Source organism: Triturus cristatus, chromosome 8 (assembly GCF_964204655.1).
Source record: "Triturus cristatus chromosome 8, aTriCri1.1, whole genome shotgun sequence".
NCBI classification, from domain to species: domain Eukaryota; kingdom Metazoa; phylum Chordata; class Amphibia; order Caudata; family Salamandridae; genus Triturus; species Triturus cristatus.
Window position 1 is genome coordinate 263117856 of NC_140591.1, and position 16721 is coordinate 263134576.

The 16721-nt window shown below is 42.5% G+C and overlaps 1 protein-coding gene across 7 annotated transcripts in view; it reads left to right on the forward strand.

The window, feature by feature from the left end:
• GRIA4 (glutamate ionotropic receptor AMPA type subunit 4) overlaps positions 1–16721 on the forward strand; it is an 829275-nt gene that overhangs the window by 633529 nt on the left and 179025 nt on the right. For all 7 annotated transcript variants that reach the window (XR_014967667.1, XR_014967668.1, XM_085621467.1 and 4 more), the window contains exon 7: positions 10889–11056. Coding sequence is in view for 5 of the 7 variants with exons in the window: in XM_085621467.1 (XP_085477593.1) it covers positions 10889–11056 (168 nt within the window). In the remaining 2 variants the exon portion in view is untranslated. The remainder of the gene's footprint in view (positions 1–10888; positions 11057–16721) is intronic.

The following is a 16721-nucleotide window of genomic DNA, read 5'->3' on the forward strand; positions in this document are numbered from 1 at the left end:
TGTGCTGTGAGGCCCGTATTAACTCCATCATAGCCTATGTGAGGGCAATGACAAGATGGCCACTGCTTCCAAAATGGAACCCGCGTAGTTGAGCGGAATACGTGTACACAGTGCATTCGTAGCTGGAACGGCACATAAAGCATTCGTACGTGCCGCATTTACCATTTGCGGTTCGCTAATACCAAAATAGACAGAGGTAGGGCCCTGTCCCTTACGCGGTTCCGAATACCAAAGTACGACAGTAGCTGTTGAGAGTCTCACAGCTACATCCTATTACCAAACAGCCCATTACCTTTGTTCATGTAACTAGGCAAATGCATTCCAAGAAATTCGTGTGGTCCATGAAAACTGAACCATAACGACTCTTTAAATCCTTAAAACTAATTTGAAAGATTTATAAAAACATTTTCTGCTCAGCCAATTTTTTTTCCATCTGTCAATGTGATTGAAAAAGACCTGTAGATTAGGGCATCGTACCCATCATTCTATGAACATTCATATCATGTTAGTTTGCATTACACGATTACTTGACATTGTAGCAGAAAGAGAAACTGATTTTTCTTGCTCCAATTATCACAATAATCATTGCCTTACTATCCATGATTAATAGACTGTTTGATACTTTAAATGGGTAATAGCAAATGCCCCAGGGCTCATTAGATTGAGAAAAAATAGTCTTTTAAGGTTTGTTGTATTCCTTTAATATAAATATTCAGTGTCTTCTACTGTAGAATGTAAAACTGGCCCGTTTATTGATCTATGGCTTCCAAATAGTTTATCAGACCAGTAAAATGAATACAAATACTAATGCGATGTCCAGAAGGCCTACCTTCTTAAATGTTGCTTATCACACTTGACTGATATAGGTGATATCGGTGTTCAAATTGCTTGGGTCACAGCTTGTCAATCAGATAATGGCAAACGCAATGCAGAGTAATATGATAAATATAATAATTATTTCTCTTATTTGCTGGTGATAGCGTCTGAGTGCAGCCTTGTTGGTAGTTCTGTCAATGGTGTCATGGATGGCTTTCCATTTCCTTTCTATCCGTTCACAGTGTTGTTTCGTCTTTCTGAGGTCTTCTGTGTACCAGCTGGCCAGGTTGTATGATCTACTATGCTTGGTGGGTTTGATGAGTGCAGGGTAGTCTGCACAGTTCTTGATCCAATTGTTGAAGTTATTGATGTTCTTGTTGAGTTTGCATGTAGGGCTAGTTTGATCCATGCTGAGGACATAGAGCCCGTCTGCTTCTGTGTTTTTGCCCCAGCTGCAGCTTGGAATGCTGAACCTGGTAGTAATGTTGACTTGAGGTGTGTTGATTTGGCAGTGGATGATGGTGTGGTCGGTCCATGTGAGCAGTGTGGTGGAGTTGTACTTGATGCTGTCACTTGTGGTGGAGATAGGGTCCAGTCTGTGTCCTGCGGTGTGTGTTGGCTCTGAGACAAGCTGGGTGAGTCTGATGTTGGTCAAGCTTTAGAGGAGTGCTGTGGAGCAGGTGTCGTATCGGTCTTTCAGGAAATTTTGAGGTCACCAAGGAGCATGTAGGCTCTGTAGTCAATGGTAAGTGGCGCAAAGAAGTCCGTGATGAGGTTGGTAAATGTGGCTTGTGATCCGGGAGGTCGGTAGGCAAGGGTTCCATTAGAGATTTGTAGCTTGAAGTGCAGGTGTTCCATGAATGGAGTGACGTTGTCTGTGAATGTTGTGCGTTTGATGGATTCCATGTAGATGATGGCGAGTCCTGGCTTGTGAAGGCTGTCTTCTTGCCTGCTGGGATTGCTGTGGTGATGTCGAGAGCCGATGAGGGTTGAGCCAAGCCTCTGTGATGAAGAGGATGTTGGGTGCATTGCTACTCAGTAGGTCCCATATTTCCATTGTGTGTTTGCTAAGTGATCGTGCATTTAGAAGCATGGATGCGAGTGGATGTTGACTTGCAGGTTTGCTGTGGCTTGTAGTGGAGGGTCAGTGTGTATGCGTTGTTGGTGCTTGTGTGGTTGGGGTTTTGAAGGCTTTAGTATTTGCATGGAAAGTGTGGGTAGGTGGTTGCTGGAGAACCGGCACTGGATGCAGTTAAATGCTCCTACTCTGGTGTGAGGCACAGCAGCAGTTGGAGGAACGGCGTCTGGGGTCTAGCAACCTAAGCAGTGCTGCGGAGTTTTGCTGGATGGTGATGGACCAGTATTCTTGGAGCTGAGCACAGTCCAGACGCGTAGGGGCTCAGATGGGCTTACCTTTAGTATGGCATCAGCATGCCCACTGCATGCGTCTGCTGCATGTCCATGTTGCAGCTGCCATTAACTAGGTCCTGGGGGTGGGGGAGGAATGCAGGGTACAGTGATGTTATTTCCACTGCTGATGGGAGATGGAAAATGAAGTCCTCTTGCTTGGCTTCTTCTTTTTCCAGTTTTGGCTGGAAAAACAGTAATGTGACTTCCTGTCCAAATGGATGATGGGAAGTTCAGTGCTGTCACTTCCTGTGCAGGTAGATGATGGGTGTTTCAGTGATGTCACTTCCTGTTCTGATGGGTGATGGGAAATACTGTTTATTTTTTATAGGTCCTGCACGGATTTCTGACTATCTCTCTTAAAATCCCTTGTCATAACATTGACTCAATCACCAGAGTGATTCCAGCCACTGCCTCAGATGAGAAATTGCACAGTGGTGTTCTCAGAAACACAACATTTGGCTTAATCATTATGCGAATAGGTCCTCCACCTTTAATAAGTCCAATGTCTTTAACTGAAAAACCTCAAACTTCGGGTTTCATAGTATCTCATAAGTCAGGAGGTAGGTCCTCTATCGTTTTCACAGGGTCAAGGTCCTCATCATGCTTGGGGAACTTTTCACTCTCTGGTGTGCAGCAAATAGTGCAATTTAATTTACACAAAAGATCTCTCCTGAACTGGTGTACAGGACTTGAATTACATATAACAAATTGGTGATCTTCTTCAAATGAGACTATGTTTACAGGGACCACTGTATAGCTATTTTACATAAAGCCTATAAATCACAAGGTACCACAATATCAAAAAGGTATTCAAATCTTTCTGCGTAATATTCAAGATCTTAAAACATCTGTCAACCTGGGTGTACCATTGGGCAGAATTGTGTTTTGGGGAAATTGTTTGTGAGTGTTGCAAAATTACCTCGACTCCATGGCACATGAAAATACTCTCCAGCCGGTATTTTCCAGTCAGAGCCTCATTTTCATCTGGGAGTTCTGGAAATGGTTTACCATTCACCTCTATACTGTCAGTTTGCTTCTTTTTCTTTCCCTGCCTTTTCGCTCAATTGCTCTCCAACCTGTCAAAATCGCTCCAATTCTAAGTGTATTTAACTAATTTATCAATATGTAACTTCATCCCTGAAGATTGAATAGTAACGATCGCTTTATCATCAAGTTATGCAGTATACTTTTCTGCAAGGGAAGACTCGACGAGAGGTCAACATATTATTTCCCTACCAGTTCTGTTAATTTCTCAGTGTCGTAACTGTGCGTCTAGTAATCTCTTTACTCAGATATATCTGCATGTTTTTCTGGTATTTATTCAGATGTGAAATATCTAAATGTCCCCTAATGATTTCTTCCAAATCTACCTTTAACTTTGTTACATCTAAGGGTCTCATTTTTTCTCTTGAGTTGTGGATGGTGACTCAGTCTCAACTGTCCCTCTACGCACTGCAGACTCCTCAAACCATGGGGGCAAAATTTTATTATCAGAAGGTCCTATCCCCTCTTAAGCAATTGCAGTTATGAAAACAAGTTTCCTTACTTCTCTCAGGGATTGTACATTCTGTGGTAGGTTCCAAGTAACAATCTGTGAATTCTGCAACGTTAGGATAAAATCTGCCGCAGCTACTCAACCTACAGCTCCTGGAGCAGCAGGGATTGGACCAGTGGTTACTGGTGTAAACACAACAAGAATAGCTAAAGTCTCAGCTGATATGGTGTGACATTGGTGCATATACAGTCACAACAGAAGTAGAAATAACTGGGAGAACCACAGTTGTATCTGCCTCAGTAGGTTCACCTGAAAGAGTTGAAAGCGCTCCCCCCCCCATCTGACCCTCATTTGTGTCAACAGGGACTGTGGCAACAGCACCACCAGATGTTGCAGCACCATCTGAATCTGAGGATGGAGCAACGTAAGGCGGTGGACGTGAAGATAGCAAGGCATCTAAAAGATCATCACCAGAGTCGCTATCAGTTTTAGACTTTTCTGTGGGATCGGCATCTTAATTTCCCTGTTTTAGTTGATTTTTAGACTTCTCTGTTGTCAAAGCAGAGTACATTCTAGCTCTTTCAACTATACATTTCCTGCACTTATGCTGTTCTTTATCCTATTTAGCATCAACATAATTAAGCATCGCTCTGTTTGCTCTATTTTTTTATTTTTCGCTCTCTTTTGTATATGCAGCACACTCCCAAGCATTTAAAGCTTCACATTGTGCTGGTCTAGAAGGCAGTTTCATACCAGAGAATATTCACCCAAAATTCTCAATAGCTCTCAAGTTAAAAGTGCCATATTGTGGAAATCTTAATGGTCCTTCTTTCTTGGTGACCTTATGCCGCTGACAGAACCACAAACATGAGTGAAGCTCTGCATTTACACCATGTAATGACTTGGGGTACCTTTCGGTAGAGTTTCCTCGCCCTCACAGACTGGAACTTGCACGTCTTCCCTCATCAAATCTCAAAGGGCTCTAAAACATTTCATAATTACAGCCGTTCAACAATGGAAATTAACAAATTCAATTACATTAGCAGCATTTAAGTCCAAATTGCAACCAATTACAGATCAATATTCACACACGATCACCATGCAATCTTTTTATCCATGCACCTATCACAGAGTGACATCTGATGAAACACCAACCAATCTCAGCGTGACCCTTCACAGCAGTCAACCTATCCCAGCACAGTACTCTCTGGCGCAACTCTCACTCCTTGCAGCGGTTCACTCTCACTTAAAACTTTCTTGTATGTCAACTTTTCACAAACTCTACGCAGACACAGTAAACAAATAGCTCTTGTCTGCTCCACTAAAGTATTCAAAGTATTCACTCATACAAGAAACAGTTGGAAATAACACCTTCCAGTGCGATTTTGCCCTGACAATACAGCTTTCCTGGGTGCAATAGAGTGCACTAGCACCAATCACTATTAGTGCATTCACAACAATCAGTTACGTGACCCTATCCCAATTGTGGGGTTGCTTTTACCTCCCGAACCATCACCACAAAACTTAGCAGACAACTGAAACCACAAAATTCTTCTCTCTATCCCAGGAGCTTAGCCTGCGACTAACCCAATAGCAACTTCAACTGTTCAACATCAAACACATATGTGCATTGACACCAAAAAAACATAGATATCACCATAATTCAAAATGCACAGCTTCAACCCAACACCACAATCTCTACATACACAATTGCAATGCACAACCCTATCAATACTAACTCCCCTATCACTGCAGACATCTTTGAAACCACCAAAACCCCATAAATCATCAACGTTTGCCCATGTACTTTAGGGATATGGGCAATTTCTGAACTGGGGCAAGTTTAATTAACCTAAATTCTCTAGACTATGCTAATGACTTTTCTCCTGTGCCATAATCATCACTCTGCTACCACTTGCTGGAGCGGTGATTCTTGAATCTTAAAAGTCCAGTATAATAATCATACAAACCCCGCTATTGGTCGTATGACCTTTGTTAATCGACGAGGAGAGTGGGTAAGGAGGTATCATTTACATTAATTTCCATATACAGTGAAGGCCAATTGAAACGTCCAAGGAAATGACAAAGAACAAAGGATGATTAAAAAGGGATTTATTAACAAATCAGTTTAATGCAAAATCATTAGTCCATTAACTTTTCAATTTGTAGTCATTGTTTTCACAGATTTAAACTCTCTAAAAGTTGATGTTTCAAAATAAGGTAAAATAGAATATTAGTAAGAATTACAAATAGAATGCAGAATAAGCAACACGTGTGTTCCATAGATGAATGCCCTAATGTAAATTGAAGAAGGATAAGTCAAAAAGGGCATTTAGGCAATTAGTTAAGGTGCCCACTTCAGTAAAACAAATGAAGGTTTCTGATGATTACATTGGAATGTTCAGGCATGAAGCCTTTGCATTCAAGCAGGGGAGATTGGCAGAGTTGAGATGATCTTTTCAGATCGAAGTCAGCAAGCATCACTGGGGTCAGCTTCTCTTCTCCTAACTAGTCTATAGAACACAAACTATTATAATTCAACAAAACTATAGTTGCAACTTGTTCACACGCTCAGAATCCAATCATTTTTCTCCAAAAGCTGGAAGCAGGTAAACTCCCTTAATTCTCATGTTTTCACAAGTGCTCATACATGGCTACCTCCTTGAGTTGGTACACTGGGCAGCTCTTCCCACTAGTGAGGCTTCCTGGCATCATCTTCTCTCTGTGAGAAACTAACTATCAGTTGTCTGATACATAACAAATGCCTATTCACTAGCTAATAGAAGACTTCTGGAAAATTACAGCATCTGTAGTGGGACGAGAAAAAGGAAGCATGCAAAACAACCATAAAAATATGTGGGCAGGCCTCTTAGCCTTAAACGTGTAAAGTCAACATTCAAAAATGATATTACTGTTAGGCCAACTTAACTCACTACAACACGTAACTCGAGAATTGATTATAATAGCTAAGTGTGGCTACCTACTACAAGTTATAAGTTAAATCGGCACAGATTATTTAACGTTGCAAATCACATTTTGTTAATTAATGTGTTTAATTTTGCGAAAGAAAAATTACACTCCATCACAGGCAAGGCATAGGTCCAATACTGCCTCGATTGTGTGGGACGCTTTGAGGCATGGTTATACCAGATGGTCACTAACCAGGTCTTAATTCGTTTACCTCACAATACAAGAAGCATGCTTAGCCTTGACAGTACGTCCTGGTGGATACACCATACATATTATATTTTTATAACTGATTAAAATATTAGAAATATGTCTTCTGGTATATGATGTTTGAGTACTGGCCAATCGGGAAGTGCAAGGTCTGTGAACTCTCCACAGACCTGTCATGTTTTCCTCAGGGATTAGAGCTATAGGGGCAATAGGCATCACCAACAGAGTCTTCCCCTTAATTACTGATTCCCCTAATAATCCCATGATTCTCTGAGAATTTTCCTGTTTCAACCCACCATTTCTGTTATTTTATTACTCTAGAGTTGACAAGACTACAGTACTGTTAAATCAGGTGTGTACTGTTAAATCAGGTGTGAATACGCCCCAAATCTCTTTTTCATAGGCTCTGGTTGTGTTCCAAATATCTTAGCTAATTGGCTGCCCAGTGTCTCAGATCCCTAGGACTCTTTGTCCCTTTTAGTCACGTTTACAAATTCCATTCAGCCAGTCACTCACTCTTGTATGTTACCCTGCTAACTTGTTTAGCATATTTATTTCCCTTTTTTAAACACTCTGTTCTGCATTCTGCATTTTCTTTGATTTCCATAAGAGGTATCTTGCCATGCATTCGCACCTATTTCATTTTTCCCTATATTGTTACTCAATTTTCACAATCACTTAATGACAGTTACACGTCTACCTTTCTGTGCTGCATATGCTGCACTATCTTCCACACTGATCCTCAGTGTACTGCTGTGACTTTTTGGTATGTATAATAGCTCTATACTTCAACCTCCCATATTATGTTTTTTTCAATATTTTCCTTATAGTTATTATTATCTCCGTAAAATCTCCCTTCCCCTTTTTTGTGACTTTTAGAGGGGTTCATTAAACCTGAACATATTACCGACTTTATGTGAAATTCTCCTACGTGTCTGTGGCTGAGCTCGGCCAGGCATATTACTAAATTTAGACGCATACCCTTGCATTCCATCAACTTGCTTACATCCATAGCCATCCAACTTTAGATGCCCTTTATCCTACCTTACCTGCCACCAACATTTTCTCTTTGCCCTCTTTTTTATACCCAGGGATATGTGCATGAGGGCTCTTTCCTTTTCGCAGTGTTCTAAAACCTGGTCTTCTAGCGACATACTACATTTTCTGTACATTTTGTCTATAGGAACTCTATGTGTATTGACCTGGTAACATACCCCACTTTACTCCCTTATCGACAATTGGGGCCCAATGTGGATGTCTCCCGACATCCTGAGGTTTCCTTCTGACTGCCGTATTTTGATTACTGCAGTTGAAGGGAAAACCACACGGGGATTCTGCTCCTCTTCCGACTGGCTCTGTGAGCCCGTAGGAACGGGAACGGAATAGTAATCCCTTCAGTAAAGGCAAAGCCAGGCTCGACTAGACTGTCGGGATTACAATATTGGTTTCTGACAGCCAGTCCAGGCTGGCCTTTCTGACATGGATTGACTGTCGGAAAGCGACTTTGGAGGCCCCTAGCAGGGCCCCCTCCCCCTACAGTGCCTGCCACACGGTGCAGAGATGTTTACAAACTTCCATTTTCCAGTGATAGCTTGTGCTGCGGGCGTTTTTAGACAGCCTCACAAGCTCCCTTTGAAAAATTTATGTTTCCGACCGCACTATGTCTGGTTGCGTCCAAATTAGTGAGTTGGAACCGACGATCTATGGTCGGTCGGTTACTTCCCCGCAACGGTGTCAGCCATAGTGAACAGCTAGATTTGTATCTCCAAGGCTGTGTTTTTCATTCTCGTGGGTCATGATGGTACACACAAAATGGCCCACACACCAGCCACTTCAAGCTTGCACATTCGGCAGAGCCATTGTGGCAGACTGCCTGAAAGGCCAGTGCAATGCTGCTTGGGGCAGCATCTGTCAGTATACAGAGCGAAGGAGTAGATTAATGGGCCCCCATGGAGTGCTTAATCACAAATAAAATTAAAAAAGAATCAATACCATTAGAGGGCATTGGTTTGAAGGAAAAATAGTTCCCTGGCATCAGCTGAGGAAGGATGCAACTCATCAAATGAAAGCGATGGAAAGAAAAAACAATGCTACCGTGGTGACAGAAACACAAGAATAGGGCTAACTGCTCATGAGGCTGACCAAAAAAGCGTTGGTGCTATGTCTCATGCAGTGAGAAATGTAAATACGTTTCTGGGTTTCATGAAGTTTGGAGCAGTAGTGTAGATTTGGTAGTTGGCAGAGCCAATAAAACATGTCACTTTTTCTGCTTTGAGAAGTTGGCTTAATAGAAAACATTGAAAAAACTCACAAACAGGGCATGTGCATCGGGCACAGAAAAGCAAAATGCATGTTCTCACAAATATGATTCCCTCCTTTCATGCCGCCTGTGGAGCAATGGAAAAGAGAGCAAACAGTGGCATAAAATTTAAAAAGTAGAACATAAGCACTAATACGTTAAAAGATCCACTTTTGGTTGTTACCATTGGAATGAACTCGGGCACAGTTCCATTTGCATGCTTTCTACTTGTATCAATACGGCACATTTTACCAGTGGCGGCTGGCATATACCGAGGGTATTAAGGGGGCACAAAAAACAAATAATAAATGATAAATAAAATAGACTTACCTTCCTGGTTTGCAACACAACGTCCTCCTCACTCGGGTGTCTTCTCTTAGCTCTGGACCCAGGAAACTGCACTACCCAATCCTGGTGCTACTCCCACAGCAAGCAAGAAGTGCCAGGATTGGAGGGAGCAGACTCACTCAGCGCTCTAAAGAGCACTCGAGGCCTGCGCTTTCTCTAACCCAGCTGTCTCAGACAGCTAGGTTAGAGAAGTTTAAAACTCGCATGTCTGGCTGGTCGTCGCAAGTCGGCCAGCCAAAAAGACATGCGCATTTTAAGCTTTAGCGCACAGCTCCCTGCTGCTGCCACTCGGCAGCAATGGCACCGCCCCGTCCTGACACTCAGTTCGGGATGGATTGCTGACAAATAAAATGGTGATAAATTAACTTTATTACCATTTTAATTTTTAGCTCTGGGGCTTGTGGGGCGACATTCCTCGGCTCAAATGGAGGAGCTGCTCTTGCATTTTACAAATAATTCAGAGAAACACGTGAAGTTTTTTTAGAGATATATAAAATCAAGAACTGATTTATTAGAAAAGCGAAGTATTTTATTCCAAACATGTTTTATAATCTTGTATTAATTCTAAAATGTTGTGATGGTTTTTATTAACTTAGAACAATAAACCTGAAATGAGTAAGAACCATTTAATATTGGGGACAGAAGACGGCGTCCTGAGTGTGCCTGCTCTAATTTATCGCTAGCACTAGATAGGACAAGCGTCCTAATCTAAGAGACAAGATGGCCACCCCGGTCCCAAAACAAAGCGGTTTTCCCGATCTCAGCCATGCAGCAAAGTAACCAACTAGTACACCGTTATGCAGATGATACATGGAGGTCTTGTACTAGGAAATAGCACACCTCATACCTGCCAAATTCCCTAAGGTAAGGAATACCATCTGGGATGTCTTGTCCAGCCCCTTTTAGGTAATAGTGCTTCGAATAGTTCATAATTCACAGAAGATGAAAATGCTGCCTGAAACCTTGATAGTAAAACATCTCAGATTCTTGTTACACAAATTGCACAGGCTGATGGAAATGGTAAGTTAGCAGCTTATAGCTGTGAGTAAGCATAATACATGAACATTATTTTAAACCATAGTATGGATACTGTAAGAAACTGTTGGATTACCACTCCTCATAAAAAACACACTTCTGCCTCGACAACCGGCCAATAATATTATCTGGTAGATGGGACAATGCCCTCTTTGAAATGTGTGTATTTTTCAAAAAATGAAGCATGAGTATCATATTACAATGAAAGTGGTTGATCTATCTGGATAATACACCAGTGTATTTTAAGTGATTTGTTATAATGAGTTCACGGAAAATAAAAACTGAAATGTTCTAATTCCTGTTTGTAGTATACATCTGCATTAACCTATGATGGGGTGCTTGTGATGGCTGAAGCTTTCCGCATTCTTCGAAAGCAGAAAATTGACATTTCAAGAAGAGGCAATGCTGGGGACTGTCTCGCGAACCCTGCCGCTCCATGGGCTCAAGGAATTGACATGGAGCGAACACTCAAGCAGGTATTTTTATTAATTTGTTTTTGTTCACTCTTACATTTATCTATTCACTTTTATTGAGTTGCATACAATCGATTGGCGAGTTAATATTGAATGTTTATTAAATTTTATTTTCATAGCTTCAGTAGCTACAGGTTCTTCATTTTTCTCTCCAAATTATTCAGCAGAGCTATGGTGTTATGCAAGTGTTTCTGCAGGGCCTGTTGCTGTATGGGCAGATGTGAGTGTTATACTGAATGGAGGAATGTTGAATGGGCATGTGTAGATGAATGGAGGAATTAATTATGCATGAATATGTATGGATGGAGTAATGAATGAGTGAGCGGCGTAGGGGTCAGTGGATACATTTCTGAGTGAGAATAAGATGTGAAGACTTCCAGTGCATTTATGTTTCTCTCCCTGACCTCCTCAGTAAGAAAGGGGATTTGGAGTGCTCTAGATAAGCGATTCCCTGGATATCTGTAGACGTATGACAATTAGAAAGACTAAGCAGAGTTCCATTTTAGAAGTTTTGTCACAAACACACTGATCTCTGAATATTTCATATATATACCTCTGAATCTAAGAAAGGTCCCTCAGAAGATCACTTGCTGGCCATGGAAACCATGACTGATGAGGGCAACAGGGCAAGCAGGCACTGCATACCCAGCTAGGGTGAGGATTTTAATCATGAGGTGGTACAAAGACATGTGGAGGCAAACCGTGCATGGAAAAGAATGGAGTCCCTGTAACTAACCATACATTGAAGTTGAGGACACAAACAACATAAGGATTGAGTGCTGTACTCAGGGCCGGACTGGGAACAGAAACCGGCCCTGGCATACTGCTCAACCGCCCCCCCCCCCTAGGGTGAGGGGGAGTGCAGCTGAGCAGTTTGCCAGGGCCGGTTTCGGCCGATTTTGTTACAGGGGGCCGATATTGCCGACCCCCGGTAACAAAAGCGGCCCCCCAGGGGCCCAAAACCGGCCTCCACCCTAGCAGCCTACCGGGGAAATGCCCGGTGCCCGCTATGGCCAGTCCGGCCCTGGCTGTACTCCACGAAATGCCTGGTATTTGTATTCGATATAGTGCCCGTCATCCCATTAGCCACCACAACCTTTAGTGCTGGTGGGGCATCCTTGCAGCAAACAGCAATGTGATGGCAGAATTGTCCCTCTTGGATTAGAAGAAAAAACGATTTGCATATGGCAGGTCTTTGTCTACACTAACGTAGAGCACGAAAAACAGTAGATTTGAATGCATCCCTGAGCTTTTGCCAGTGGCTGTGTATAATTCAGGTATTCCTTCCACCACCTTTTTGTTTGTTCTTATGCCATCCTCAGTCATAAACTACTTTATCATCTCGCCATCAGATTGTTCAGACTTTTGTATATGGAAGTTATAGAGAGAGTAGAGAATGACTGCAACCCTTTTGTAACAATGTATGTACGATTAGCGTGAGTACAAATTCCAGAAGAATAATACCATTAATATGAAGTCTTCATTGTAAACAAGACAAGATTAAAGATTGGGGCAGAGTGGACAAGAAGGAAATGAAAGCCAGGATGAGATCTGCATAGAAAACCTTCCTGAAACAGTAGTTTCTGTAACTCAGTGGAATCTTATCCACTGACCAAAACTCTAAACCAATCAAGAACAGGAAACTGCTTTCCGGCCAAACTAAGGTCATTATGAAACTTTTCTGAAACTGGATATCTAAAGCAACCGCAGTTGTCAATGGCGAGAAAAATATGAGCCCGCAGATACAAGGTATCTGGTATGAAGAGGAGTATGGAAAAAGGAAAACAATCTTTGGCAGAGCCAATAGGTCACGCATATAGAAAGCAAGTGCCAACCTAATGTCTTTGCTATTGCTTGTTTAGAATTCGCTCAGCATGCGGATTTTCCTGGTCAGTTATGTCCCCTATCTTGGACCCCAACGGTTCTATATGCATGTTACAAGTACATGTATGTTCCCTCCAGTTCCAGTTTCTAAGACGCAAACATATGTGTGTCTACCGTCAACATGTTCTCTGTCAGATCCGCCATCAATGGGCTGGATATTCGATTCCTAAGTATGAAAGGCCACCGACTTTATATGGCTAAGTTACTCCATTTTTACAGTTCAGGCGAGTAGGCCCGATTCTGTCCTCAAAGCCTTTCCCTGCTCTCTGTCTCTGACAGCTTCAGCTTGAGCTCGCATCTGTATCCATGAACTTTGTCCTACTCCCTGTGCAGCTAACGGTGCCTGCCTCGGCCAGTTTTCGCCTGTCTGCCAAGAAGTTGTATTTCACCTTCGAATTATCTATTTTGCTCTCCAGCCGATGCATTCCTGTCCAGTGATTTAGGTAAACATTTCCTTTAGCTCACAAGCAAAGGACTCAGCCTTTCCGTCCTCCTGCAAGTGATTCATAGCCCTGTTGCTATGGAAAGTTTTCTGCCCCTCGCATCTCATATAGACACTTAGACGCTTGTACACGCACACAGTCAGTATAGAATAGATTCTGTCCGAGAATCTCTTCCTTGTGGATAACATAGTTCTTTAAACATAGGATGTTAGATATGATTTGGGATTAGGATGACTTGACCCCAGACTTCTCGTCTCCACATGTAGAGCTAAATGTCAAGTCCCCTTCACCCCCTAGTTACACGTCAATTACACGTCATGCTGCTGCGCGCGCATCTATGCCAAGTATTATCTTATAGATCCACCTATGTCTGATAATTCTAACCAATTATGTTTCTTTTATTCCTTATTACGCCTAGTTTCGATTATGTCACTGTCACGTCATTTTTCTTATCAAATGTTACGCCTTCTACATTCGTTTCATTGTAATGTACTTATTATAAAAATACATGTCTGTTAATAAATTATTGTACTTCACTTCCTGAACCCTCGTGGTGACGGAACCTGAAGGCCGCCACTCGAGTCGGCCATTTTGAATGGAATAAAGCCCATTAGAAACCTCTTATACCACGGATTCTGCCTCTTGTTATTTTGAGCTATTTACTTTAATTTAAGATTCCGCATGAAATTCAGTCCGGTAATATTTATTTTATTTACCACATAATGGCGCCCGAACAGGGACACTTTCTCATCTCACGCGCCGGCGGTGCGTTGCAGGCCCGGTCTCCTGCCACAGCTGGACGGACCATAAACGCGTACCAGCAGGATTTCCTGTAAGCTCCCTCCGGTCAAGCGGGGGCGACTGAGGCTGCGATCAACCCAGACGAGGCGGTGAGAAGTGCGAAGTATCCCGACCAGAGCCTAGCTGAGAGAGCAAGATCCGAGGTATACAGAGGCCCACCAGGTTTTCCGAAAGTCCGATGTCCAGAGGGTCCGATGTCCGCAGTCGTCGAGTCCTGTCCATTCTCTGAGGCCTTCCGTTTCAAGGAGCTACTCGGTGAGTACCATCGCCGGGGAGGCATGTTGACGTGCACATAGGTTGTGCCGGTCAAGACGGATTTGGGTACACAAATCCGGTCTGCACTGTTTAGCAGTGTATATGTACTGTTTAGCAGTATATCAAGTATTCCGAAGTATTCAGTTATTCTCAAGAATTCAGCGTGGTGATTAGTTAAGCAGACTGTCATCATTGTCGATCATTGTTATAATGTTTAATGTTTAATGTTTAAAGTATTCAGAAAATGTCTTGCATATTGTGGTATGAATGACTGTTCATTGTTCACTGTTCATTATTGTGTTTCTCGTATTAAGTAAGTTCAAGAGTAAGTATCAGGTCAGTTGTTAATATGCCGCTCTTCTCGAAGTTAAGACAGATTACTACCAGAAAAGGGGTGCTTGAAGAAGCAGTTCCTATTCCTCCTCGAGACACTCCAGGACATTTCATGTACCATAAACATGGCTTAGATGCCATATTGTTTCTTGATCTATGGGTAGATTATACCAAAGGATTACCGGAAAGTCAAAGGTGGCCCATAGCGGGAACCTGGGATGCAGAGTGCATCATGAAAGTGGAGGAAGAGTTATGGAAAAGAAAGGTCAGACAGTCACAGAAAGACGCTGTCGAGTTATGGCGTAAAGAATCTCACAGACGAACAGAAAAAGCACGTAGACAAGAAGAGAGGAGTAAAGAAAGTTCAAATAAAGTTCAAGAAAATCTATTAATTGAGGAAGGTATCCGAGTGAAATCAGAACAAGTAAATAGACAAAGAAATGCTCTTATGAATGGTATGTATCCCCTTCTAGCCGAAGGACTACCTAAGGCTGTTACGGAGGTGCCAAAAGACTTGCCACCCCCGTTATTTCCAATTAAGGTACATCCAAAGGGGCATCCCAGAACCGCAGAAGATGTTTTCCTTTCCTCATATCTAGACGATGCAGCCCCCGAGTATGCTAACACCACACCACATAGACCGTCTGGCAGAGGGGTTCAACGTCAGGATCAGGTATCTGTCCCCGTGCAACAGCAAGTCCCGACGCAAGCTTCGGCAAGCACATCTGTTTCCGCATCTGTCTCCGCAGTCGACTCTACAGGGGTAACAACACCCATAGTTGCTGTGTCACGTTCGACGAACCCATTCACACCCGACGCCCCAGATGGGGCCACGGGAGGTGCTAGCAGTACTTTTACGCCACCTAGAATAAATAAACTTGTCTTTCAAGAGTCAGCACATTCACGTACACCTAAGTTCGTAAGTGAACGTGCGCTTAAGGAACTCCTTGTAAATTGTAGGTATGACCCGGTGGTTGGTAAAGAGGATGAAATGGTTCTGGCATCATTACGTATCAGGCGAGCCGCAGAGTATTTAGCGAGGTTACCAGGGATGATTACGCATCTGGATAACATATATCATTTTGTTCAGACAGGACGAGATCCAGGATGTATTAACAGAGCTATGGAATTCCAGAAAGTAGAAATACAGGGGGAACTGTTACGTTTCCTCATAAACTGTGTGATCAGAAATCAAGATCGTCCGGGGGTAGACATGAACGTAATGCTTACTCTTACAAGATGGAGTCAGAATATATCAGAAGGGAGACACGATAAGCAAAATTGTATAATAGCCATGTGCCGAAAAATCCGTAAAGAAATAGAACGTATTCATGAAGAGAGATTGGGAACAGACGAGTTTGAGCAAGATGAAGTGTCCGAATCAGAGAATTCCGCAAGACAGTCAGAAACCATAGCCTATGTAGGCAGAGGAAGATCCTGTGAAAATACTAGATGTTTTTCTGATCCCATACATTCTGTATGTCCAAATAATAGCAGAACGTATCCAACGCCTGTAATAAATCTGAAGTCTCCTGAACATTCGTTTCAAGCCGCAGATAAAATACTACGAGAACGAAGGGGTTACCACCTCCTCGATTCCATGGATGAGCAAGAATTAGCCAGATCAGCCGTTCACTGGATCGTTAGTCCTGAAAAATATGGTGATGAGACCGTAGCACACACGTTTCTCAACCTCAGTACAGATGAACAACGTTTAGCTGGAATCTATATGATTCAGCAACTCCTCATATTATATAAGAGCCAACATGCTGACCCTGGTCCTTTACCTGATATATTAACGGAACTACTTACGTACAGATGGAGAGGTTCTAGTAACAAGCTAATTAAAGAGATATTAGTGTCACGTAAGCAGTACGTCCTTTTTGTAAATCCAGATTCTCTCTCCTTGCCCCCCAGAGAAAGAGCACCGTACTACATGGATAGACAAAATC